Source organism: Notamacropus eugenii, chromosome 1, assembly GCF_028372415.1.
Source record: "Notamacropus eugenii isolate mMacEug1 chromosome 1, mMacEug1.pri_v2, whole genome shotgun sequence".
Classification (NCBI taxonomy): Eukaryota; Metazoa; Chordata; class Mammalia; order Diprotodontia; family Macropodidae; genus Notamacropus; species Notamacropus eugenii.
In genome coordinates, this window is record NC_092872.1 from 257,251,239 (window position 1) to 257,278,795 (window position 27,557).

A 27,557-nucleotide genomic window follows, 5' to 3' on the forward strand; every position below is an offset into this window, starting at 1 on the left:
TTACTTCCCTTTACCCACTATATGGTCCTGCCAATTTCTTTGCCTTACATCTATCTCTGTACCTTAACATACACTGGCCCAGTGCATAATGCACTCCAATCCCACCTCCACCTTCTTATATCGTGCTCTAAACTTTTTTGAAACCCCCACCCACTCCATCTGTTAAGAAAAAGTTGAGCAAGAACTTTCAATATATGTATATTGATAAGTGGCACACATGTATTACTCTCTATATATGTAAAACATTTATGTAGCACTTTAAACTTTGCAAAGTACCTTATTTTTATTATCTCCTTTGATCCCTCACAAAAACCCTGTGACTTAGATGCTATTGCTCCTATTGTACAGATGAGGAAACCAAAGCTGCGATAGGAAAAGTCACTTGCCCTTAGTTACAAAACTAGTGTCTGAGGCAGGAATGAATGCAGATCTTCCTAATTCTAAGTCCAGTACTCTATTCACTGTGCATTATAAAACGTACACAAAAATTTTAAAAAATCAAAGATGAAATAAACAATATTTTTTTTTATTTTTTTTTATTTTTTATTTTTTGAAATAAACAATATTTTAAAAGATTCATTTTTAGCACAGGAAACCTAATCGCAATTTGCTAATAGCAAAAAATTCTTTCACTAAAATTTTAACTAATATTTAATATTTTGTGATATATGTGATTGACTTGTTTTATTTCTTTTTTCAGATTTTAGTTTAACACTGATAAACTTATTTAAGGATCTGGTTCTAAGTTTAGTTTATTTCAGTCATTAGTTTTTAGTGCTGTCATATCTGGGAAAGCTACCTTGCAAAGATACAAATGGAAGAAGTTTCTCATTGGCCATGCTTACTAAATCACAGTACTCATTTTTCAGCCTCATTTACCACTCATGCAAAAGTTTGTGTTGAAATTCAGCTCATAAATAAATCACCGTCCTGATGTCAGTTAGTTCTTGCATACTAATAGAAGAGTTGCATTTTTATATCTTTAATAAATGGCTTCAAAACCCGCAGAAACTCTTGGAAGATTTTAAAGAAGTTAGAAAATTGCGTTTCCAAGTTTACTTGTGTAAACATAAGATTTTATAGTGTTGTGAAGGTCAAATGGGATAATATTTGTAAAGTACTCAACATGGTTTCTGGCACATAGTAGGTGTTACATAGATTCTGTTCCCTTCCCCAAATATTTATTTAACCAGACACATGTAAACTTTAGTATTTCGTAATATGATGACAGTTATGAATAAGGCATCACTCTCAATACCTCTGTGTTGTGAAACTCACTTTTCTCTCAGGATACCTTTGTCTGCTGTATGAGACCATGTCATATAGATTGAGTAAAGGTGCCAGAATTCCTCTATGTAGTAAATATCAGGTTTTTTTTAGCTAAAACTAAATATAAATTGTTTTTCTAATATTTTCTTCCCATAGCCCTTCGGATTGTTTTATGCCATTCCTGGGATATATCTACCCTAAAACCACTCTCAGAATCCCTAGCTTCCTTCAAAGCTTGGCTTAAGGGCCACCTCCTACATGGGACTCTCCCCCGCTTCGGATCTCTCCACTGAAATTATGTTGTCCTTGGGGCAGGAGGATTCAGCATGCTTAGTAAAGTGTCAGGAACTTGACTTGGACGCAAGTCCAACCAGACATATCCTGGCTGTGGTGACTTTGGGCAAGTTCTGTACCCCTCTATAGCCCCAGCCAACACCAAACTATAAGATGCAGAGAGAGAGCATTTGGAGCTGATACATGAAATGGCTTCACCATTTATTCCCTATAGAATGAAATCTCACATCTAGCTTTAAAAAAAAATTGTTTATTTACATGGATACATTTTCCCAACGTAATATAAATTCCAAAAGGCCAGAACGGTTTTGTTGTTGTGTGATACATAATAGCTGCTTATTAAATGCTTAGTGATTGATACCAATTCTGTAACAATCTTTGTCACCCAAAGATCATCTGCCTAGAAATCTTCAGCAGCTTTCTCTTGCTTCCTGTAAAGTCCAGTCCCCTCTACTGGAAAATCAGGGCCCCTTGCCATCTGTGTAACCACTCAGCCTTTTAGCCTCATAATTTTTCTTCATATAGTCTGTGTTCCAGCCAAACTGGAACTGCACTCTCCTCATCCAAATAGACCTTGTCAACCCACCTCCAGCTTTTGCTCACGTATACCTACATCTGTAATATCCTTCCTTCCTCTATTTGAATGGTGAATTCCTTCTCATCCATTAAAGCCTAATTTAGCACTATGTATTAGAATGTGAGCTACTTGAAATGCAAATTAAAGCCATCTTGGGTTCCATCTCACACCCATGAAATGTACGAAGTTGAGTAGTGTTAGGAGAGCTACAGGCAAATTAATTCCCTCTCCATAAAACTGAGGATTGATTAGTCTAGTCCATGGGTGGGAAACCTGCAGCCTTAAGGCCACATGTAGCTTTCTAGGTCCTTGGGCGTAGCCTTTTGACTGAGTCAAGGTTTTGCAGAACAGATCCTTTTCTTAAGAGAATTTGTTTTATGAAATTTGGATTCAGGCAAAGGTCTGCACTTGAGGACAGAGAGGGCTACATGTGGCTTCAAGGCTGCAGGTTCCCCACCCCTGGTCTAGTTGTACAGAAAGAAATTAGAAACAGGACCTCCAGAATTACTGAACTGTGCACACCCTTAGACCTAGAGATACTCTTAACACTGGACCTGTAGCCCAGAGAAGTCAGGGAAAGATGAGGATCCATATATATAAAAATATGGTGACTCTTTTTTCAATAAAAAAAAAACTGGTAACTAACGTGTTTTTGATCAATCACAGAATAGCTGAACAAATGATGGTGTATTAATGTAATGAAATACTATTGTGCCATGAGAAATGATGGTTTCAGAGACCCCTGGGAAAACTGTATGAACTAATGTTAGTGAAAGAAGCATAATCAGAACAGTTTGTATAGTAGTAACAATATTGTAAAGGCAGACAACTTTGAAAGATTTAAGAACTCTGACCAGCAACAAATGACCAGCTCCAATCCCAGAGAGCCATTGTTGAAGCACTGTTCTCACCTGCTGACAATGAAGTGATGGGTTCAAGTGCAGAATGAGGCATGTAGTTTTGGAATATGGCCTGTGAAGAACATGTTTTCTTGACTGTGTACCTGTTACAAGGGGTATTTTCCCCCTTCCTTTTTTTCCCAATGAAGGAAAAGGTGGGAGGGAAAGAAAACTTTTTCTTCATAAAAAAAATTAATTTAAAAAAAATATAAATTCCTTGAGGGCAGGCATTCTCTTTCCCTAGGCAGTCAATAAACATAATTGTCTACTGTGTGCAAAACACTGTGCTAAGCATTGGTCATGCAAAAAAGAGGCAAAAGATAGTCCCAGCTTTCAGGGAACTCATTATATGGGGGTGGGGGGAGAGACAACAAGCAAGTAAATATGTATAGACAAGCTACATGTAGGATAAATAGGAAGTAATTAAGAGAGGCTTGGATGTTAGCAGGGACTTGAAGGAAATCAGGGAAACCAGGAGGTAGAGATGAGGAGGAATAGGAGACAGCCAGTGAAGATGCCTGGAGCTGGGAGAGGGTGTGTCCTGTTAGTGACCAAGCGTGTGGCAAAATTCCTGGAATAGGGCAGGTGCCTTAATAAATGAGTTGGCCAACCAACTTACTTCCTCTGGGAAGTTTTCCCTGGTTTCTCCATTTCAAGAATGACCCTGACTCTTTGATTGTACGTGGCTCTTCCTTTTGTAACTCTCATGCACATATTATATAACCTTGTTTTCTAGAATTTTTCTGTAGTGGTATTTCCCCTCACTCTCACTAGACTGGCCAGCATCACAGTAATGACTTGGGTTTTTTGTGTTGAATCAGTATCCTCAAGAGAGTTGACCCTGCCAACCCAAATGGAGAAATTGTATAAATGAGATCACGTTTGGAACAATCAAGATAAAATATTAGCAGAGAAACCAAGAGTGAGACAGGTCGAAGCAGCTTCTACCAATTAGTGTCCAAAAATGAAACGTATGGGGAAGAAGAAAAAGGAAAACTTTGTCACTAGAAACTGAGCAGTGTTACTAGAAAGAGCACTGAATGTAGGGTATGAGTGTGGGAGATCTGCTGTTTACTGCCCTTGTATCTCAGAAAAAGACAGTTCAGTTCTCTGAGTGTTGTTTTCTCTATCTATAAAATAAGGGGATTAGGTTAGGCAGTCTCGATGATCCTTTCTAATACAAATCATACGTTCTCTGCTCCAGCACATCCCAGAATTTAGAATTCTAGGGGGTTTTTGTGTTTGTTTTTAGCTAGTCAAACTTGCCAATGACTTGTAAAGCAATAGGTCTTTCTAAAGGAACATATAATGGTACTCTAGCATAGTCATTTTGGTCCTCTTCAAGAACAAAGGACAACAGCCTACATACACACACACACACATATGTACATAAGTACATATATATACATATATATGTATATATATTTACACGTACAGAGAGAGAATGATGGTACACCGAAATTCAGAGTCAGAAGGAATCTCAGTAGCCAGCTAGGTCAGTTTACACCCAAAGAAATTCACACTATGCAAGTGATCATCCAACCACTGTGTGAAGACCTCTAAGGAGAGGAAACCTATCTACCACCTCTCTAGGTAACCTGTTCCAATTTTGAATGACTCTGTCTATAAAGACTTTTTTTCTCCTGATATCAGGTGTAAATTTTCCTCTTAACTTTTTTCATTGCTCCTGATTCTGCCCTCCTTCTGTATACAAGTATAAAAATACATTTATCCCTATTGAATTTCATTTTAGTCCAGTGCTTTAGTCTGTCATGATGTTTTTGGATCCCAATTCTATCATCCATTAGCGGCTTCATCCCTCCTCCCAATTTAAGGTGGGAGATTAAGGTCTAGGTTCAATCCACACACAAAGCTTTTTTGTTGGAATTGGGTTAATGGTGAGAAATGGGAATAAGAAACTCAGCTTTTGGGATTTTAAAGACATGTGCAGTTGGATTTCTACATATGTTTGGTGACTGTTTCTGAAGATCCGAGTATTAATAGCATTCTTAGTCATTGCCACTGGAATCCAAATAAGGTAATTCAGAACCTCACATGTTTTCCCTGTTCGTTTTTGACTATTCATTCAACATCTTGCACACAGTCCTACTCTGATGCCCCATTGTGAATTAGAAAAATTTGCATTCTCCAAACTTGTGCCAACAGAGTGCAGGCTCTAATCCTGCCAGTGAATAGGTTGACTTTCTGAGGGTCTGTCTGTTGAATTATAGAGAGATTTATCCACCAATATGTTGGCCACTTGGTGAAGAATTCTTTGGCCATGGCAACTCAGAAAGCAAAGAAAAATTTTTAAACGGAGACACAATTGGTGGAGCTGTGAAGTGGTTTTATCATTCTAGAAAGTAATTTGGAATTATTCTAAGATAGTGACTAATTCATCACTACCTTTCTATCCAGATATCTCACTGCTAGGCACATACACCCAGAAGGTCAAAGATAGAGGAAAGTTCACATATATGCCAAAATATTTATACAGAGTTCTGGAAACAAAGTTAATGCCCATCAACAGGGGAGTGACCAAACAAATGATGGCATATCAGTGTCTCCCATGTGCCCTGCACCTTAAATATAAGAACAGCAAATGAAATAATTCCTACTCCAGAGGAGTTTGTATTCTAATGGGGGGAGACAGATGTGTGTGTGTGTGTGTGTGTGTGTGTGTGTGTGTGTTTCTCACGTGGTGGTCTGAAGAAGCAATACAAGGACACTCTCAAGGTCTTTCTTAAGAACTTGGGAATTGATTATGTGATATGGGAGGTACTGGCACAAGACTGCTCAGCATGGCATGCCCACATCAGAGAAAGTGTAGTCTTCTGTGAGCAAAGCAGAATTTAAAACAGCTCAAAGGAATCCACCCCCAATATTCACACAGACTATCTGTGCCCAACCTGTGGTAGAACATTCTGAGTTTGTATTGGTCTGATCAGCCACCGTTGGACACATTGAAACTTGACTCTAGGACAGTGATACCACTTTGGTCCTCTTCAAGAACAAAGGACAACAACCAACCTACGTGTATGTACATACATGTATACATACATTTATACATACATGTGTACATGTGCAAAGAAAGAGAGAAGATAGACATAAAAGAGAATAAATAAATATGAAGTACTTGGAAGCAAAAGTGGCTAGCACTGCGGGTAAAGGACTAGGCTTGGAGTCAGGAAGACCTTAGTTCAAATCTGGTCTCAGATATTGACTAGTTGTATGATTCTGGGCAAGTCACTTAACCTGTGTTTTCCTCAGTTTTGTCATCTGTAACATGGGGGTGATAGCATCACCTGCCTTACAGAGTTGTGAGGATCAAATGAGATATTTGTAAAGCCCTTATTTCAGTGTGTAGCACATAGTAGGTCTTATATTTGTGTTATATTTCTTACCCCTATGCATTGGGGTCATCAGGAAAGACTTCACATAGAATGGCGGTGTTTGTGCTTCATTTTGAAGGAACAGAAGGATTCTGTGAGGTAGAGTTAAGAAGAGAGACCATTCCAGGCATGGGGAACTAGCATTACAAAGGTGTACAGATAACAGGTGTGTTGAAGAAAAGACCAGTTTAGCTGCATCACAAAGTGTGGAAGGTGAAAATGTGTTCATTGAGATTGGTCAGAGAAGTGAAGGCCAGGTTGGGAAGGACTTTAAAAGCCAAACACTGATCCCAGAGGAGTTCTTGAAGTGGATTGAATAGGGGAGTGACACGATCACATCTGCATTTGAGAGAAATCACTTTGATAACACCATGTAGAGTGGACTAAAGTGATAGGAAACGTGAGTCAAAAAGTGCTGATGCAATAATCTAGCCAAGAACAAGATAGGGTCAAAATGATTAAATGATTTACACATAAAGGGTGATATTATAAGCAGATTATACTTTAATCTGTCAGATTTTTGGATAAGGGAAGCATTTAGGACCAAAGAAGAGATAGAGAGCATTATGAAATGTGAAGTAATTTTGGTTATATAAAATGAAAAAAAATTTGCACAAATAAGAGCAATGCAACCAAAATTATAAGGAAAGCAGAAAATTGGGGGAGGGGGGATTTTGCAACAAGTATCTCTGATAAATATATAGAGAACTGAGTCAAAATTCTAAAAAATACAAGTCATTCCCCAAATGCTAACTGCTCATATGATATAAACAGGGAGTTTTTATACAAAGAAATCAAAGCTATCTCTAGTCATATGAAAAAAATGCTCAAAATCACTATTGATTAGAAAAATGCAAATTAAAAGAAGTCTGGAGTACCAACCTCAGATTAACTAATATGACAAAAAACGAAAATGTTGGATGTTGGAGGGGTTGTGGGAAAAATGGGACATTAATGCACTGTTGGTGGAATTGTGAACTGATCCAACCATTCTGGAGAGCAATTTGGAACCATGCCTGAAGAGCTATAAAACCAACCCTTTGAACCAGCAATCCTCTGCTAGGTCTGTATCCCAAAGACATCCAAAAAGAGGGGGAAAGGACCAATTTCTACCAAAAAATATTAATAGCTCTTTTTGTGGTAGCTAAGAATTGGAAATCGAAGGGATGCCTCTCAATTGGGGAATACCTAAATAAACTGTGGTATAAGATTGTGATGGAATATTATTGTGCTGTAAGAAATGACAAGGAGGATGATTTCAGAAAAACCTAGAAAGACTTACATTAATTGATGCATAGTGATATGAACAGAACCAGGAGAGTGTTGTACATAGTAACAGCAATATTGTTCAGTGAAGAATTATGAATGACTTAGCTGTTCTCAGCAATACAGTGATCTAGGACAATCCCAAAGGGCTTATGATGAATCATATTGTCCACCTCCAGAGAAAGAACTGATACAGTTTGAATACAGACTGAAGCATATTATTTTTCACTTTCCTCTTTCTTTTTTTCTTTTGAGTCTTTTTGTACAAAATTACTATTATGGGAATGTTTTACATAATTATGTATAACCTACATCTCATTGATTACTATCTCAGGGGAGAAGGGAAGGGAATGGGAGGATAGAATTTGGAACTCAGCTTTAAATAAAAAATTTTTTTGCTATTATCCCCATTTTATTTATTATTAAATTAATTTATTTGTTTTCAGTTTTCAACCATCACTTCTATAAGTCTTAAATTTTCTCCCCCTCCCTTCCTGCTCCCTCCCCATGACTACTTGAAATCTTATATGGGTTCTATACATACATTCTTATTAAACACATTTTTACATTAGTCATGTTGCATAGAAGAATTAAAATGAATGGGAGAAACCATGGGAAAAGAACAAAACATAACAGAAGTTTTTTTTTTTTTTAAAAGATTAGGAGAGGCTTAGGTATGTTTGAAGTCAGGGAACAAATGAGTAGGTTGGGAGAAGTTGAAGATTGAGATGGGAACAATTGAGTTTGGTCTTAGAAAAGTGCTGCCTCTGTCAGAAACTTGGGAAGGGAAGAAAGTGCAGGGAATGATGTCTAAGGCTTTTGAGATGAAGAAATGGGGAGACGAGCAAGCTCCCATTTTCTTGCCTTCTCTAAAGTAAGATGCAGAGTCTACAACTGAGAGGGAGGATTGTGAGAAGCTTGAGGAAGAAAGAAGTTTTGGACAAGTTTCTGTGGATGGTGAGATAAGAAATAAATTGGGAAAGAGCCAAGAACCTCCTTGCTATAGTGAGGGCCCAGATGAAGTTACCAATCCAAATATTTAAATGGTACCATTACTACTTGCTCTGCTTGGCTCTCTCCTCTCTTCAACAAATATTTTATTTATATCTTCATGTTTGGACTAAGGGAAATCTTGGAATTCCCTCTACTTGCTGTCAGCTTTCCTGTTAAGAATTTTCCATTAAGGGGAAGTCTTTCTTTTTTCCTTTTTGCAATGTGAACTGTAACAGAGGCTGTGCTGAATTTTGTTGCTTGCAGGATAATTGGTCTGTACTGCATTTCTCTCCAAAATAATGTGATAAGAGGCTGCTTTCATGTACACATATTTATTGACATTTCTCTTGAAAGTGGAATGGCAGATAGTACCTCCTTACTAGCAGAATAAGGGTAGCTAGGTGGCAAGTGGATACAATGCCAGCCCTGGAGTAAAGTAGGCTTGAGTTTAGATCCAGCCTCAGACGCTTCCTAGGTGTTTGATGCTGAGCAAGTCACTTAGCCCTGTTTCCCTCAGTTTCCTCATTAAAATGAGCTTGAGAAGGAAATGGCAAACCACTCCAGTACCTTTGCCAAGAAAATCCCAAATGGGGTCATGAAGAATGAGACACGATGGAAAACAACTAAACAGGCAATTGCAGTCTCTTGCTATTTTGCAGTAGGGAAAATTTAAGAGTTTAGGGTTAATGCCTGACACCGTACACAAGAATAAAGTCCAAATGGATACATGATTTAGGTATAAAGATTGATACCATGAATAAACTGGAGAAGCAAGGAATAGTGTATTTATCAGATTTATGGAGAAGGGAAGAATTTTTTACTAAAGAAGAGATAGAAAGCATTATGAAATGCAAAATGGATAATTTTGATTACATTAAACTGAGAAGTTTTTGCACAACCAAACCCAATGCAACCAAAATCCGGAGGGATGTAGCAAATTGGGAAAGAATTTTTACTGCTAAGCTTGGGGATAAAGGCCTCATTTTTAGAATATATAGAGAACTGACTCAAATGTATAATCATACAAGTCATTCCCCAGTTGATAAATGGTCAAAGGATACGAACAGGCAATTTTCGGAAGAAGAAATTAAAGATATCTATAATCATATGAAAAAATGCTCTAAATCACTTTTGATTAGAGAGATGCAAATCAAAACAGCTCTGAGGTACCACATCACACCTATAAGATTGGCAAACATGACAGAACAAGAAAATGATAAATGCTGGAGAGGATGTGGGAGAGTTGGAACACTAATTCATTGTTGGTGGAGCTGTGAGCTCATCCATCCATTCTTGAGAGCAATTTGGAACTATGCCCAAAGGGCTACAAAAATGTGCATACCCTTTGACCCAGCAATATCGCTACTAGGACTATATCCCCAAGAGATCATAAAAATGGGAAAGCGTCCCACATGTACAAAAATATTTATAGCAGTACTCTTTGTAGTTGCCAAAAACTGGAAGTCAAGGGGATGTCCATCAATTGGGGAATGGCTGAATAAATTATGGTATATGAATGTAATGGAGTACTATTGTGCCATAAGAAATGATGAACAAGAAGACTTCAGAGAGGCCTGGAAAGACTTATATGACCTGATGCTGAGTGAAAGGAGCAGAACCAGGAAAACTTTGTGCACAGCAACGACCACAGTGTGTGAGAGTTTTTTCTGGTAGACTTGGAATTTCGTAATAACGCAAGAACTTATTTTAAAAAAATCCCAATGGTGGTTTTCTAAGGCAAAATGCCTTCCACACTCAGAGAAAGAAATATGGAAGTCAGTCGCAGAATGTAGCAGATCATGTTTGTGTGTGTGTGTGTTTTTGTGTATTATGTTTTGATTTGTTATATGATTTCTTCCATTTATTTTAGTTCGACTACATAGCATGACTATAGTGAAAATGTAATCAATAGGAAAGTATATGTAGAACCTATACAGAATTGTATGCAGTCGTGAGGAGGGAGAGGGGTAGTGGGGGGGTAGATGTGGGGGGGATAAAATCTTAATTTTATGGCAGTGATTGTAAAACATTAAAAATAATAAAATAAAAAGTAATTTACAAATCTGGGGGGAAAAAAAGAGTTTAGGGTTATTCCTAAACACACATAGATCCAGTAAAGAGGAATTTCCTTCTCCTTGTCCTTTCTTTTACCAGTGCCTGATTTGAGCAGAAGGGGAAATGCGTAAGAGGTCAGGAAGTACATTTCCTAGAACCTGTAAGGAGCCTTGTGTTAGAGCAGGAAAAATGCTGTGTGCTCTAAGTAAGCATGCATCTTACTTCATGTGTCCATATAGTCCTGTAAATCCTTCATAGTGGAGATCCCCATTGTGCGAGTAGCTTTTGATATCTTCTAAAAGTTGGTTAGTGTCAGTGCAGCCCTCCTGCTGTTATCCTTTGTTTTCAATCTGATTGTTGCTCCACTCTCATTTCCTAGTTCCATTCAGTGAGCATTTACTACCATGTGTATGTCGCTGTGCCAGACACTGGAGACATAAAGACAGAACAAAAACCAGTCCATCCCCTCAAGGATCTTATATTCCATTAGCTCAGGAAATATTATGAAAGTAGACAAATACACATGATTATGTGAGGAGAATTTGCTAGGTAGATCAAGAAAGTCATGCAATAAGAGACCACGTGTGAACTGTTACAGAAAGAACAAGATTCTAATAATCATGCTCTCTAAGGGCATGCATTTTATTTTTTTTTCCATTGCCCAGCACAAAACTTTGACCACAGTAAGTGCTTAGTCAGTACACACATACATATGCAAATAGCAAGTACTATATAGGTATGTTCTCATTTCTCTTTCCCAGTTTTCACCGTATTTCCAGCTGTAAAAAAAAAGCAGAAGAAAACGAAGAAACTCAGAATATTTCATCATAATACAGACATCTTTTTAACATCCCAGAGTGTCCCAGGGGTACTTATTGGAAAAAAGTATTCAAAGTCAAGGAAGCAGTGATGAGTTTGTCTCTTTAGCTTTTAATTCTGGCAGTGGTACAGAGCTTCTTTCTTTCACTTGGAAATTGCCTTCTTATTTATTAATAACAAAGGATATATATATATATATGTACACACACACACACACACACACACCATGCTCTTGTTAAGTACTGATAAGTGATTCCAGAACTTATTTTAACCCTTTTTCTATGGGTAGAAACATTAAAACTTTCATTTTGGTTTTTTTTTGCACTTTATGATGATGAGAATCTAATTATAAAAACAAAGTCTGTGGACATTTCTGTGTATGTTCAGCAATCATTCTTTGACCACTCTTTGCCTAGTACTGTGGTAGGCATTGGTCAGGATACACAGATAATTAAGACAAGGTTCTGCTCTCATGGGGCTTACAACCTAATAGGAAAACTGTAACACCTATATATAATAACAATGCAGACTACAACATAAAAAGCAAAAAGGAGATACAAAGTGTTATGGGAGGTTTCAGAAAAGAAAAAGTATTTTCTCTCTAGTGGGGAGGTGAAGTAGGAGGTCAGGAAAGTTTTCTCAGAGAACACGTCATTTGAATTGGATCTTGAGAGTCAGGTTGTATTTCAGAAGTGGTCTTTGGAGAAATAGTGTGAGCAAAAAGCACAAGAAACAAACTACTGGAAGTGTACAAACAGTAGCAAGCAGTCCAATTTGACTGAAGCATGGTACATGTGGAGGAGAACATTATGAGGTAAGGCTGGAAAACTGGGGAAATTCAAGCTTAAAGAAGGATGTAGAATACAAGCGTATTCTATTTACAAAGGTAAAGGGTTTGGGTGTGGTAGTGAAAGGAAGGCCTTTGGAAGTTTTTTGAGCATAAGAGAGTGACACAGTCAGATCTCTTTACATAAATAAAGATGACTGCCTCAGCAATGGGAAGAATTAATCTAAGGTGGGGAGAAAGTGGAGGCAAGGAAACTAAGGAGGCTGCAGAAGAATCTATATGGTTGGAAATGAGAACCTTAGTTAGGGTTGCAGCAGTGAGAGCAGAAAGGAGGAACCAGTTGTGATCCATGTCACAGAGATAGAATCAAGAGAACTTGATAACTGGGCGTGAGACGTGTGGAAGAGTTAGAGTGGGGCTTGGGTGACTGACTGAATAGAGGGGAAGGAGGAGATTCAAGGGGGAAAACTAAATTCTGTTATGAATCTAGTTTACTCCCTGATGGAAGAATCCAGGAGACAGTTGGAAATTAAGTCTGGAACTTTCTAGAAAAGTTAGGCCTGCAGATTTTAGAACTATAGGTAATAATAATAGGCATTTCTGTAGTGGCTTTATAGTGTATGTTCCCTGTGCTATGGATTCAAAGATAAAAAAATTAAGTGATTTTACATCATGAGTTGGTTATTTTTAGAGAGGAGATAGTTGAAGTCATTGGGTATGGATGAGATTGTCAAAGGAAAGAATAAAGAGAGAACTTCAGTAAGTCTTGGAAAAAAAAGAGTGAAATATACTGAGAAGGAATAGTCAGATAAGTAGAAGATAGTCACGGTGACCTGTCAAAGGGACCTCACAGGCCATCACATCCAACCTATACCTATACAAGAAGCTTCTCCCAAAAGTTACCTCCAACAAGTAGTCAGCCCACCCCCCAGGGCGTTCATTTTTCATAAGTATTCTCCATTCCAGTCAAAATAGATGTCTTCTGGGCATGATACTGTATTTCCTATTTTTGCCTTGTAGAATCCCTAGCTTTTTCTTCATCATGGAACATCAAGGACATCATGGAACCATTCTTGATTCTCACTTTACCCCTATCCCTAGAAATTATAATTATATTGCTTAAGTATATTTTGTATTTCCATAGTAGGTGCTTAATATGTGTTCATTGAATTGAATCCATTCTTCTGAGTAATCTGTTATGTTCTGAGCCTCTTTGGGGTGTCCCTAATTGTTAGAATGTTTTTATTTAAGCAAAACATAAATCTGTTCACAAGAGTAAGGATATTAAGGTTGCTAGTGGACCAGAGGATTTATTGTGGGAGCTGCCCTAAGTACCCCACCTAGGCCTTCCATATTTCCTCCCAAAATATTCTGTGTTCTAAAATTATCCCCTCCCTGCCTCCCCCAAAGAACATTTAAAGTAAACTCCCATTCCCTCTGTTTAGCAGATCATTGTTATATGTTAGAAGGAAAAGAACATGATCAAACTAATCCACCAATTGTTGGTAGAGCTTCTTAATCCTGGTAAAAGTATTGGCATTTTTTAAAAAATAGCTGCTTGTAAATCCAAAAGAATCTCTGATTAGTGACATTTTGGGGCATTTTTTTTTTTTTTGCCCTTTTCATGAGCAAATTGAAATAAAAACTTTCCACATGGAAAGATACAGGAGTGAGGGAATGGAAAGCCAAAGGGGCCAATCCCCAGGATATGTGGACTGGCTGTGCCTGGAAAGCTGTCTCTATGGTCAGCTTCCCTAAACTATTATTTCTTATAACAATTTTCTTTATTCCTTTTTTTCTGAACCCAGAAGTTCTCTAAAAATTCCAGTTGTTTTCACAATAGCTTTCAGAAAACAACAGGGAGATTCTGGTGGGTTGTAGACAAGGGGAGGAAGGGCAGTATTTTGCATATAGAAATCATGTGTAAATCAAAGACTACTGTACTTATTTTTTTAACCCAGAATTTGGGAGAATTAATTTTGGCCAAAGGAAAGAAAATTTGCCTAATTTTAAGTACTTGTTAGTGTCCATATAGATTGCCTTTTTATGGTTTGGTTTTTTGTTTTCTAGTTTGTTTTTAGTACATCTGCTAACTTTGGGGATACAATCCATTTTAGTGAAAAGACTTATCTTTTATTACTAAATAATGATTATTTTTTGGCCTGAACTAATAATAATTCCAGTTTAACTTCATTGGTTCATAATTAAGCAAATATTCACAAAATGCATGTATAATACGCAAGTGCATATTTTAAGTAATATCACTAAATTCAGATAACATTCTGCACCTCCTTTGTATAAGGCATTATGTGAAGTGCTGGGATTAGAAATTCAAAAAATGGAATGGTCTCTGACCTTAGAGAGCTTACTTCCTACCGGGTGTTATAGCAGGTACACAGATAAGTACAAAATAATATCAGGAGGAAGAAATCTGCAGCAACTGGTATGTGTTAGGGGTAGGGGAGGTGTAGGTGGTCAGGAGAAGTGTAGCATAGAAAGTGTGGCCTGAAGAAAGCTAGGGAATTCTGAGAGGTAGTGATCAGGAAGGCTTATGTTCCAGACATGTAGGGACAACTGTATACAAAGGTGAAGGGCAGGAGATGGAATGTTGAATAAGTCTAGAAAGGAGCCAGATTGTGGACGGCTTTAAATTCCAGGCTGAAAAGTTTATATTTTACTACCGAGGCGATAGGAACCCACTAAAAATTTTTGAGCAAGGGAGTGATAAATAGTTGGACCAATGCTTACTTTAGTAAGATTATTTTGCCAACATGTTGCACTTGAATTGCCAATAGGACATCCACATGGGTATGTCCCACAAGCTGGACAGGGATTCAGTAGGAGAAAGATTAAAGCTGGATGTATAGATTTTTGAGTAATCTTCCTAGATGGCATTTTTTATACAACAGCAATTTTTTTGTTATAGAATCCATTGTGGTGGATTGTGGGAAGAAATTTTGTGTGAGAGATATTTTGGAGGAAGAAATGACAAGATTTGGCAATTGAATTGATAGGTTGAGTGAAGATGAAGAGTATAGGATGTTGATAAGGTTGTGAAACAAGTGGCTGGAAGGAAAGTCTTGCTCCTCAATAACAGAGAAGGCTGAGTGCATTTGAGATTAGATAATGGGTTCAGCTTGGAGCATGGTGAATTGAGGACATTCCCTTTGAAACATCCCATAGACTGTTGGTGATCAAGAACTGGAGCTCAGGAGCACACTCGGGGTGAATATGTGTATCTGGAAGTTACCTGTAGAGTGATGATCATTGAATCTTTGGGAGCTAATGAAGTCACCAATCAGTCAGTGAACATTTATTAATCATCTGCTGTGTGCCAGGCACACTATACAAGTACAAAAAAAAAAAAAAGATGAACATTCTGATGATGAGATTATTAAAGGCCTGAGACAGAGCCTTGGACAAATCACTGCCCAGTGAATGGACCTGACATAGATGCTGATTCAGCCAAGGGCACTGAGCAGTGCTCAGGCAGGTAGGGGGAAAAAGCAAGAGAAAAGAGGACCTTCAGGAGCAGAAGGGTGGGCAGCAGGGTCAGAGGTCAAGGAGGAAAGGTCTTTGGGGAGAGCAGTTTTAGTTTAGGGATATGTTAAGAAGCCACATGGAAAGATATGGGTTGCAGAGAATGTAAAGATGTGCAAAAACAGAAATAAGCCAAGTAGACAGCTTCTGTAAGGAGTCTGGCTAAAAAAGAGGAGAAAGCTATAGGAGAGGATGGAGGGAGGGCTTGTTTTTAAGAATGAGGAAGTTCGGGAGGTAACGGAATATTAGAGAAATAGGGATACAGAAGATTCTGGAAGAAGCAAATGAGGGTTGGAGAAGTGTGCTGGGGAAGTCAGGAGGAAAGAGGAAGGGTTAAAAGGAACATGAAAAGGGTTTCCTTATTGAAAAGAGAAGTCACCCCTTCATCAGCGCCAGGGGTAAAGGAGAATAGTGGGAGGAGTGATCCCAAAATGTCGTAAGATGAAAATAAGAGGAGAAGCTCACAATGAGTGGCCTCAATTTTCTAGTTAAAGCTGTAGGGATGGTGTAGGAGGCTTGAGAGGAGAGGTTTGGAAAAGTCTCTGGAATAGAAATCAGTGAAGGACTAAAGGATTGTCTGGCTTCAGTAATGGCCCAGGTGAGATTAGATAAAATAAATGTGTAGTAGATACAGTCAGTGTGGTTGCATGGCTTCCTCCAGCTCTACTCTATGGCACATGAGTGGGTGCAGAGGAGACAAATGTTGATCTGCCTTAGAGGTAGTAGGACAGGGGAGCCTTAGACTCAAGAGAAGAGCCTGGCATAGAATTGAACTGGTTCAGTAAAAATAATAATAATAATAAGTTATGTTTATATAGCTCTTACTATGTGCTAGACCAAGGGTGGGCAACCTGCATGTCGCTCTCTAGATCCTGAAGCCTGTTGCCTAAATCCAAACTTCACAGAACAAATCCCCTTGATAAAAGGATTTGTTCCATAAAACTTGGACTCAGTCATCATCATCAGACCTAAATTGATCTCTCTTCAACTTCTACCCATTGTTCAAGGGGGTTGCCTTCTGGGACCAAACAAAACAAGTCTTACCCCCATATCACATTCTTGGACAGTCGTGTTCTCTTCAAGCTAAACATGCCCCATTCTTTTCAGCAGAGCCTCACATGACATGAACTATTCAAGGTCCCATTCTAGTTGTCCTGTGGACACTGTCCTGTTTATCAGTGTCCTCCTTAAATTGTGGAAGCCAGAACTTAACACAGTACTCCACCTCAGTTCTAAGGAGGGTGGCGCACCCTGGGACCATTCCCTCTCAATGCTTGGAAACTCGGTTTCTCTTGGTGCGGTCCATGATTACATTTGCTTTTTTGGTTTGCCGTTGCATGCTGCTCTCCTTGACCTTGCAGTGTAGTCAAGGCCCCAGATCTTTTTCAGAACACCGCTATTCAGCCGTGCTTCTCCCATCTTGTCCTTGTGAAGTTTATTATTTTGTACCCAAGAGTGATTTTACCTTTATCGATGTTGAATTACATTTATCTCATTGTTCTTGAGTTCAAATCTCTCCTTTTACAAACTGAAGCCCAAATAGGGGAAAGGACTTGCCAGAGGTCACGTTATAATATTCCAGATTAGGATTCAGTTCCAGGGCCTTTTAACTAGTGTTCTTTTTCACCTATAAGGAAGAAGCAACATACCTCCCATTCATTGTACCTTCCTCATTGTGTTGTCTTTCAACATTTATATATATTCTTAGTGCTTTCCCTTCCAGAACATCATTCTTTACATTTCTAAAGTGCCATACACTAGTATTTCAAACTCAGTGTGACCTTGAGGTCTGGGGCATTGTGGGGCACAAATACCACTGATTGCAGGAAGTGGTTTGGCAGTCTTGGTGCTAGTCGTTCACCCCTCATGCTGAGCTTTGCATATTTCCATTCACTCTGTTGAAGGTCATAGTTTTCCAAATGATTTGACTAGTTTAGAACCCTTTAGACTTGATCCTTTCTTCATTCTGCCCCCCCTCTCCACCTCAGTGTTGGTCTGACCCACTCACCCCCACCAGCCCATTTATTTTGTGCTCCGTTCTTGGGGACCCAGCTGTTCACTGATGAGAGAAAAAACTATCTAAACCATGTGAGTTAAGTAAAACAAACTTAAAAGTAAGAAAGAAATGTGTGTTCTCTGCACTTCCTTTGTTTATGTGATTTGTTTATATGTTGTTAAGGTACTTGTCCAGCTGTCTCCCCACATTTCAGAAACGAGTGAAGGCAGAAAGGCCTGTGACTGGGAACAGATGTGGAGAGAGTTCATTTGAGAACCAAGTGCAGAGAGAGGGTCATGCTGTGCAACATAGAAGGAAAACACTTCATTTGCACACCAACAGAGAGTAAATTTTCCCTTTGGGCTGAGTGTGGGAGTGCCAAGGGAAGCCAAATTGACAAGCCTGAAGTTCTAGAAAAGTTGTTGGCCTTCCTGGAAGACTCAGAAAGAAGCCTGGCAAGTGAATCCTAGCTTCTTACAGAGAAACAAGCATCTGTTCCCTTTTGGGAAAACCAGAATATATGGTGATGCTGGATGCAGGTATACAGTGTTAGACTTATATCTCATTCACTCAAATTTCCTTTTATATAAAATGAGGAAACAGGAGTGGTGAAGGTAACAAAATGCAGGGTTGTTTATTTGATAAGAAAAGAATGTGTACTGAGCCCCTCCATGCACAGACCATTCCAGAAAATCTGTGAGGTGTTACTGCACCTTTCACATTGAGAGTTAGGTTCACATATTTTCAGGACCACTGACTTTGGGACTTGGACATGCCATTTTTGCATTGGACCTCTCTCCAACCTTAAATAATTTCTTATTGCAGGGAGAAGGTAGTTCAGTAGTGTCTTGGAGGACAATGGAAATTCCTCTCTCCTATCTTCTGTACTTCACTTGTTCAGTGAACAGGTCATCCAAATATGCACCGAAATGTAGTGTCAGGTTAAACATTTCACCATTGGGACTGGAAGCCCCCAAACTAAAAGGGAAAATGTAGACTTAGACAATCAGCATTACTATTTTGAAATCCTGACTTGAGAGAGTCCAGTCACAGCATTATAACCTGTGAATTGTTTCTAAAATCGTCACCAGTTGAGTGAGTCCTTGTTCTGCTGTGGCTGATAGGAGTATTCGTTTTTAATTGCCACCCTAAGAGATCATCTCCTTAGCAACATGCTCTAACTGAGGAGAGCCCACAAGGCAAAGTTTCAGGATTTATTTATGATGCTCTATTTTTTTAGATTTCTCCTGGTTGATTGAAGTCCTTTTTTCTTAAGTGCTTTGCATTCTGCTGAAGTGTCTGGAGCTTGTTTAGGGTCATCTCCAGCAATTGGTTTGAAGATCACGTTTTGTGCTAGGTGGGAGGCTTCCACTTTTAGCTGCTTAGGGTGAAGTCCTTAGTGATGAGTCTTGAAAAAGAAAAAGGAAATCTCTTTGAGAGGTATACCTACTCCACAAAATAACTCTATTTGTGGTGTCAATCTTTTTTTCCTTTGGATTCTATAGCCTAAAGAATCTTGTGATTTTTTTTTTATAATGATTTTTTTCAATTAAGCTTATTTATTTCCTGTACCTAGGTGCATGGTGTTTCTGCTGGCATGCAGGGGGTGGGGAGGAAGGCATTTCTGACCTGGAAATGTGGTTTCTTTGACTCATAACCACATCAGGCTGCCCTCCTTCCCCCTCTTCCCTTTCAACGTTTCCTTAGGAGGGCTGAGTTTATCACCTTTTAAGCTAAAGATGAATCATCTGGGCCTTTGAGTTATACTAAGAACTGGATAATGCTGCAATAACAATACCTTCCATTTATATAATACTCAAAGTGCTTGTCATCTAAAGAGCTCAGTGTTTATAAAGCAATTTCTCTTTAATCCTCACTGGACCCTTGTGAATTAGGTCAATATTATTGTCTATATTCTAGAAGTGGAAAAGTAAGACCCAATGAGGGTTAAGTAACCTGCTTAGGGTAACAATGCTTACCATTCACTTTGTACCACAGTTTCTGCAGCAAGAATATCTTTAAAGCTCTTTTGGGTAGATAAGTATGTTTTCTCATATTATGTCCCAAACGTTACTGTTTTTGCCTGGTCAGGTGATAGGAACAGGCTTCAAGAAAGTCCTTTGGTGCTAAGGTTTAAATTGATAAATCCAAGTCACAAAACCAAATTTAACAACATTTTAAGATGTTATTGAAGAACAGTGCTGCTCTGCTGGTGTGGTAACAATAAGGAAAGTTCTTACATGGGAATGACTTGCTGGATTTAATTAAACCATTATTTTTTCACCTTCCTTTCAGAGAGATGGAAAATCTGATGAGTAGCTCAGCCCTCCCCCCACTGTTTGCAGATGATGATGGCTCTAAGGAGAGTAGCGATATGGCTGCAGCTGGGTAAGTAGCTGCTTTGGGCCCCTCTGCCTCAGCTTTGGATAGAATTTAGAGATGCCTGCCAAGCAGGCCAAGCTCCATGGCACTGGAATGAACGTTTCATGTGCTCATGTTCTATGATACTGTTAAAATGCATTATAAACTTCTCTTTAATCTGTATCCTGCTGTCATTTGCAAAACACAGCGTCCCAGGAAGAGATATATAAAAATTGGTATTCTGATTGCTGCTTTTTTCTTTTTGTTTTTAGCTCTCATGTGCAATACCCACTTAAAAAATACCTATCAAAGGAATAATCCCCATTAAAGAAATAACTACCTTAGGAATAGTTCTGAAAAAGAAATGAACCATAATGCCCATATGCCCATAGATTACAAAACAGATTTTGCCCCCCTAGATATATATAGTGACAAAAAACTAACTACCCAAGTTACAAATCTGTATCCTTTTTACAAAAAACCTCGATAGCTTTAGCTGACTTCTGTATTCTCAGTTTATCCTCTTTGGGAATTTCTGACAAAATATGTATGTTTTAGGGAAATTTATATAGTGAAGAATTAACATTAGGTGGGCTATTGCTTTCATTGAAAATTTGTGTTCTGCTTGTAGAGGGAGTGTTAACGGTGTAATAGATAGCTGGAGTTGCAACCAGGAGAATTCAGGTCCTCTCTATGATGTGTTCTGTGTATGTGGCCCTCAACAAGTCGCAGGGCCCCAGGCAGCTTTCTAAGATATATTGTAAAAAAAAGTGCTGACCTGCATTGGTAAAGGTAGTTTTTTAATATGAGAAATCACAGATCTGATCCTGTCCTTAGGTAATTACTGTTCCCTAGAACAATGTGTTTGCCAAAGAGTAACTATATTTATTAATATATTTGAGATGGTCCATAATCCCATTTGTGATGGGATTAAAAAATTGTGATTTTTTTAGAGTTGGGACTGACCACATTCTAACTGCTATAATAGAGTTGAAACTTAGCAGTCGTTGTCTTCCTCCTCTTTTCCCCCCACCCCACTCCCAAACATACAACAAGACTCCTCTCTTTTGTCCTGGACACTCAGTTTTTCTTAATACTGCCTAAGATCACATTAGCTTTTTGTCAGCTGTGGTGTGCTATAGACTCTCACTGAGTCATTGGTGGTTTTATCACCACCAAAAATAAGTCTTTTCCCCAGGAACTTTATAACCGTCACCCTCCCTCCATCCCTGTCTCCCTGCTGGTATTGAAAATGTCAGAGGAAGGTGACAGCTGCCATTCATAAGACCATAAGGCATCAGGAGAGGCACACCCCCACTCCCCTCTGCTTTGGCTGCAGAATAGAGGAGATGAATGAGGATAATTCTCTTCATAAATGATTAGGGTCTTGCTGTTGAAATAAACTATAAATCAGGTTAGCTTGAGAAGTCCCTAAGAATCTCCTTATCCCTTTCCCTCCCTGTGCAGCTCCCGCTTTCACTGTATCTCCATTTTGGAGCATTATTTTTCCTTTGAGTGACACACACAAAGCTTGGGTTGCAAGTTAAACCAAGTAGTTTAGAGGCCTCTGTTACGTGGAGAAAGCCACAGCATTAAGAGAAGAATTCACCCTGAGGATGCCTTTGAAGGAGAAGAATTTGGGGGTAAAGTCTATTTTTCTCAGTTGACAGGCTTCCTGAAGGTCTTTCTTCAAATTCTGACCTACCTTCAGTGAGAATGGAAACAGCATTTTTGACTCCCTTCCTCACCCTGCATAAAAGGCATCAATTGATTAGATCATTTGGCCAGTTTGTGATCAGATAACTAATAAAGGCTTGATGACGTGTTTTGACTAGTGGTGCATGATTTTATTGTATGTCCATACCTCCTTCTGAAGCCTCAAGTTTTGTACACGTTCCTCTCCCCCTTAGGCTAGCCCATCCAGAGGTGACATATGCTGGCGGAGCCACTCCATCCACAAACAATGCAGACTTTGTGGAAGATCTCTCCCAAGTCCAGCTGCTCCAGAACGAATCTTCAAATACAGTAGAAAATAATGAACAGCGGCATGAGGATGAGGTGAGCCAACGTTAAGGAGACAGAGATTCCCCTTCACTGCTCTCTCAAGAGTTAATAAACAAGGAAATGCTTATCTGGGCCATTGGACCTCTCTGGGCAGATTTCTCCAGCTTAGCTCTAGGCCATCTCAAGGACATCTTTCCCGCCTTGCACTCCTTGCTTCTCTCACTGACCTTATATAGGCCTTTATTTCCTCCTGCCTGAACTATTACTTTGGTCTTCTTGTCATTCTCCTCTCCTTGGAATCCTTCATCACCCTGCCAGCAGTCTTCTGCATCATTCTGGCCATGGCGTCCCTTCTTAGCTCACAGCCTTTCAACTTCTTGGCCTTGAATTCAGAGCTTCTGCAGCTTCATCTCAGTTTTACTGTAGTGCATGTGCTTCGTATTCCAGCCACATTTAAGTATTCTGTTCCCCCCCAGAATACCTGGCAATTTCTACTCTGCCTTTCCTTGTTTATGCATTTCCTAGGCTCAGAATGACTAGTTCTAAGAGACAAAGGTTTATTGAATTTTTGCCTGTCCTTTTAAAGCCTGTCTAAATCACTACCCCCTTATGTGAAGCCTTTCTGGATGCTTCATCAGGCTAATGACTTTTTACCTAGGCCTTGTTTTAACCCTCTGCAGGTGTCATGTGTTCTGGTTATCTGTATATGTGTTTTGTCCCCTACTCTATGGTAAGGCCCATCAGGGAAGAGTCAGTCCATAACTTATTCTCTTCTAGTGTCTTAATCAGTGAATTAATCATTTTGTAAGTGCTTAATTGTCCATATAGTCATTTACCCTTTAGAACACAAATGGGGTGTGTAGGGTGTTGAGGAGAGCTAACTGCTTAGGTGTTAGCCAGCTTGCCAAACCCGTTTCAGGGCTGCTTGTTCCCCTTTGGCATTTGCCTCTCACCTGTGACTCCAAGAAGCTGTAGCATGTGCAGCTGCTACTCCCACATAAACCCATCTCAGCAGACAGTCTGAACCAGGTTGAGGGAAACTGACAGGCTTCAAACCTGTCATTGAGTTAGGCAGATGTCTACCCCAAGCATGTGAAGACATCCTGGGGTGGAATGGGAGGATGAGAACAATTTGTTCCAATGGCTGTGAAGGCGGCTCAAGCAGGTAATGGATGTGAAACGCTCAGAGCTGGATCATACATTGAAGACACCAACGTCACCACCCTCTGCATCCCAGACCATCGCCAGTCGTCCCAACTTTTGTCTTGCCACTGGACTCAGTGACTGGAAGAGAGTGTGAGGCTGATGACTTTGTGTAACTCTCACTTAAATCCAGTTCAAGCACAGGTCAAGACATCACCCTGTGATATCATTGGTCCTTTTTGAAAATGAAGGGCCAGAAATATGCATTATTTGATTGGCATGAAGGCAAGCTACTTACTCCCAAAGAAATATACAATACTATTGCCATTGTGTGGCCACTGTTTCCTTTATTTTCTTGTCAACCTAATTGTATCAGCTCCATATTTTTGTACCTTTAAAAGCCTCAGAAGAATAACTGACAATACTGGCTTTTGCTCATCATCTTGGCACCCCTACTCCTTGTAAAGCCAGGCCACAGCAAGCCCTTGCTGGCATTACAGTGATACAGTTCTTTTTGCCCACACACCAACGCTGTGTGCCTTGGCTGCAGTCACCCATACCTCTCTGGTCTTTGCAGTTGTGCCTGTTATTAAGGATCTGTGGGTCTGTAGCACGTTGTTAACTCCAAAATCTTTTTTCCCCACATGGGGAGTATACGAGATGGGCGGAATCATGATCACAGTCCTAGGGGGTGCCTTGTGCTCCATAGCAAAGGCGAGCCAGGAGGGACAAAGTAGGGAGGCTGGGAGTCTCAGGGCCGAGGTCTGAGCCCTGTTTTGTCACTTATTCACGGCAAATTCCTTGTCCTCTTTGGCCCCAGTTTATTCCCTATTAAGTGGAGCACTTTCCAGTGAGTGACCTTGAAGGTCACCTCATCTGCTTCTTGAATCCTGGGATCATTACTGGGTTCTCTTTGTTTGTGGAACCTCTTAGGATGGACCAATATTCTCCTGAAATATATTTAACAACTCAACATAAGTATATTAAAGAAAATATTCAGAGAACAGATCATTAACCTTTAGAACTCTGCTTTGGCTGTCATTGCACTTACTGAAATTCATCTAAAGATTACAGGTGTATAATTAAAATCTGTGATACTAGGAGCCTAGGATAATGCTTCTGTTAGGGCAAGTTATATGAGAAGTAAACTTATCTCTAAAGAGACTTAGGAAAAAATAGTCTCCCTAATTTAGATAGCTGCTATATCTGTCTACTTCTAATTTCCCTTCCTCTTCTGAATTCACTAGCCTCTCCTACCATGTGTATTCTAACAACTCATGGGGCTATTCTGGGCAGTGACTTGGGTTCCTATGGCAAATTGCCTTACGTGTATTCTGAATTACACATTGAAAGAGCCTCTGGGTCAGAGGCCTGAACTTGAAGGATCATGACATCTAGCACCACAAAGCTGGTTTCAGTGAGTAGGGACTAACCCTTAAGTCACCCTTGAAAGTGAAGTTAGTTTGCAGGGTGATACTTTTAAGACCCTGTGATGGAAAAGGATTCTGAAAAGACTGCATCCTCTGTACCTGTGACATATGTGAAGAGCTGGAAATATCTAGGGTTTTGTTTTGACAGAAAAAATAGCCTGTATTTTTTGAATCAGAGTTCTTATCCTCTCACTTTTTTTTTTAGCAAAGAAATAAACGAGGAGGTTGGTCCAAAGGAAGAAAGAGGAAGAAGCCTCTTCGTGATAGCAATGCTCCCAAATCCCCCCTTACAGGCTATGTGCGGTTCATGAATGAACGTCGAGAACAGCTCCGAGCAAAGCGTCCCGAGGTCCCCTTTCCAGAAATCACGAGGATGCTGGGCAATGAATGGAGTAAATTGCCTCCTGAGGAGAAACAGGTTATCAATTCAAATTCCTGATGCTTCCCTTGGCTTTGATTATTATTTAAAGAGAAGTAATGAGAGAGACTAGAGGGTGGTTTCTGCTGCTGTGACAGTCATTCCAATACTCTGTGCCATCTTGGGGGCACATCTGATCCTTACTGTGCACTCTAAAACAGATGCTTTTACTATGCCTCTGGATCAGTCTTGTCTGGGGCAAGCACTAACACTGCTCTCACACTGGTGTCTCTGCCTTGCCGGGACTATCCAAGTCAGGTGTCTGACTGGAGTGAGGTTGATAAAGGATTAAGGAAACATAGCAGTGGCGCAGGATTGGAATGATGCTTTTGAAGAGACAGGATTATTGGAGGAATCTTTGCTTAGACTTTTTAAAAGTTCTCCAAAATAGGTCTGTACGGTCTTTTCTTTAAACCAACTTGAGAAAATTTTCTAAAGCTGAAAACACATTTTCAGTTTTTCTTTCTAAGTTGCATTACTGAGTTCAAATGGAACAGATCCCATTAAGACTAAAATGCCATTTTTCACCAATAGCAATAATTTTTTGATTTGTGAAATTGATTAAAAGGTGTTCCATGTTACCTGCTTTGTTTACTATAGCAGATAGAAGTGAGGATTGCAAAGAACAGGTATCTTACGACTGGTCTTTCAGGTTTGTGTAGGATTAATCCAGAATAGCTGTTCTTTAGTAGGGTTTTTGGACATGAAAGGAATCTTAGTTCATCCTGGCCTCTCATTTTACAGATAAGGAAACTGAGGCCTTGGGAAGTAAAGGTGATTTTCCCAAGGTTACAGGTAGAAAGCAGAGCTGAGGTGCATACCTGGGGCCTCCAATTCAACATCGAATTCTTTCCACAGTACCACATTGCCTCAGAAATAACTTCAGTTTGTTGAATTAAGAGGAAAAAGACAATTGACCCAAATGATGCAGTAAATCAATAGTCTTTGTGTAAATAATTAATAGGACAAAGGCAATGTGTAAATGGAGACAGAATCAAAGTGGCTGGTTTAGGGGTCCTCAGAGTGAGATCATTTTTCTTTTCCCTACTTCTTTTATCTTCGGTGCTCCACTTCTGTGGTCCTTAGAAAGCCAAATGGCATGAGGTCATCCTTTTAGAATGAATTGATGATACATAAACAAAACATTTTTCTGTTTGTATCATTGTCGTTCCCCCCACCCCCTGAGTGGTTAAGCGTTACCTTTACATCCTTCATGCCCCGGAGGCTTTGGGTAGCCCTGTGAACCTCAACCTGCCATACCTAAAGAAACAATATGTACATTTGGTTCTTGAATTTTGCATGAAACGTTTCCTGAATCCATGCAGATAAAACAGTCGGTCAGTAGCCTGAAAGCCAGAGCTTATGTCTCTTTATGAGAACATCCAGAGGTTAGTTTACTGCCGCTCTGCTCTCCATATTCCAAGTTCCCTCTTTTTCCTTTACTGTCTGTCCATGCCTCTTGTAGCATGGGTATTTTGTGTGACCAAGCCTTCTCAGAAATAATTGAATTTTCCCTTTGTAGCGTTACCTGGATGAAGCAGACCGAGATAAGGAGCGTTACATGAAGGAGCTGGAGCAGTATCAGAAGACAGAGGCCTACAAAGTCTTTAGTAGGAAAGCTCAGGACCGGCAGAAGGGCAAATCTCACAGACAGGGTGCGGAGGCCTCGTCCGTTCTTGTCATTTGTGTCTGTCCTGGCTGGGTACCCCCACCCCCACCATGACAGTCTAACCATGTAGAGGCCACCTCCCTGCTTCACTTGTCCCAGCACATCCAACTGCAGAATCTTCAGAAGTCCCTGTTTGCTTCCTACATCAGGCCTGAACTGTTGGAACACTGTCCTCACAGGTTCAGGCTGTCTGTTTGGCCCCAGGGAGCCTCCTTTCCTACCTCCAAACTCCCCAGTTCTCAAATATTGAAGCCCCTCTAACCTCCACTCCCAGGTGAGCCCCAGGCCAGCAGACCTGCAGTGTGGGCAAGGCCAAGGGAGAATGTGCTGGCATGCAGCCCCAATACCTAAATCCTAGGATTTGGTCACTAGCTCTTAACATCACAGAGACCCAGCCTCCCCACCTGCAGGTCAGGGTTACCTGTCCCTAGGGTTGTCTGTGAGGGGTATTGACTATGTAAGTATCACTTACTCTTATGCAGCAACAAAGTAAGGCTGTGATTGATGGGATGCGTATCTACATGTTCTTTTATTCCCTTCTCCTTGGAAGGGTCTTCTCAGGGGTGTTTGCTCTTCCTCTTGTATCTCCCTGCCTTGCCTAGTGGCTGTCTGACCTGCAGGCCATGTTCCCCAAATGGTGGTGGT

At 39.8% G+C, this 27,557-nt stretch overlaps 1 protein-coding gene across 5 annotated transcripts in view; it reads left to right on the forward strand.

Annotated features, from left to right (window-relative positions):
• HMG20A (high mobility group 20A) overlaps positions 1-27,557 on the forward strand; it is a 66,414-nt gene that overhangs the window by 22,249 nt on the left and 16,608 nt on the right. For all 5 annotated transcript variants that reach the window (XR_011971583.1, XM_072628680.1, XM_072628681.1 and 2 more), the window contains exons 2-5: positions 20,183-20,275; positions 22,159-22,306; positions 25,031-25,243; positions 26,766-26,898. Coding sequence is in view for 4 of the 5 variants with exons in the window: in XM_072628678.1 (XP_072484779.1) it covers positions 20,183-20,275; positions 22,159-22,306; positions 25,031-25,243; positions 26,766-26,898 (587 nt within the window). In the remaining variant the exon portion in view is untranslated. The remainder of the gene's footprint in view (positions 1-20,182; positions 20,276-22,158; positions 22,307-25,030; positions 25,244-26,765; positions 26,899-27,557) is intronic.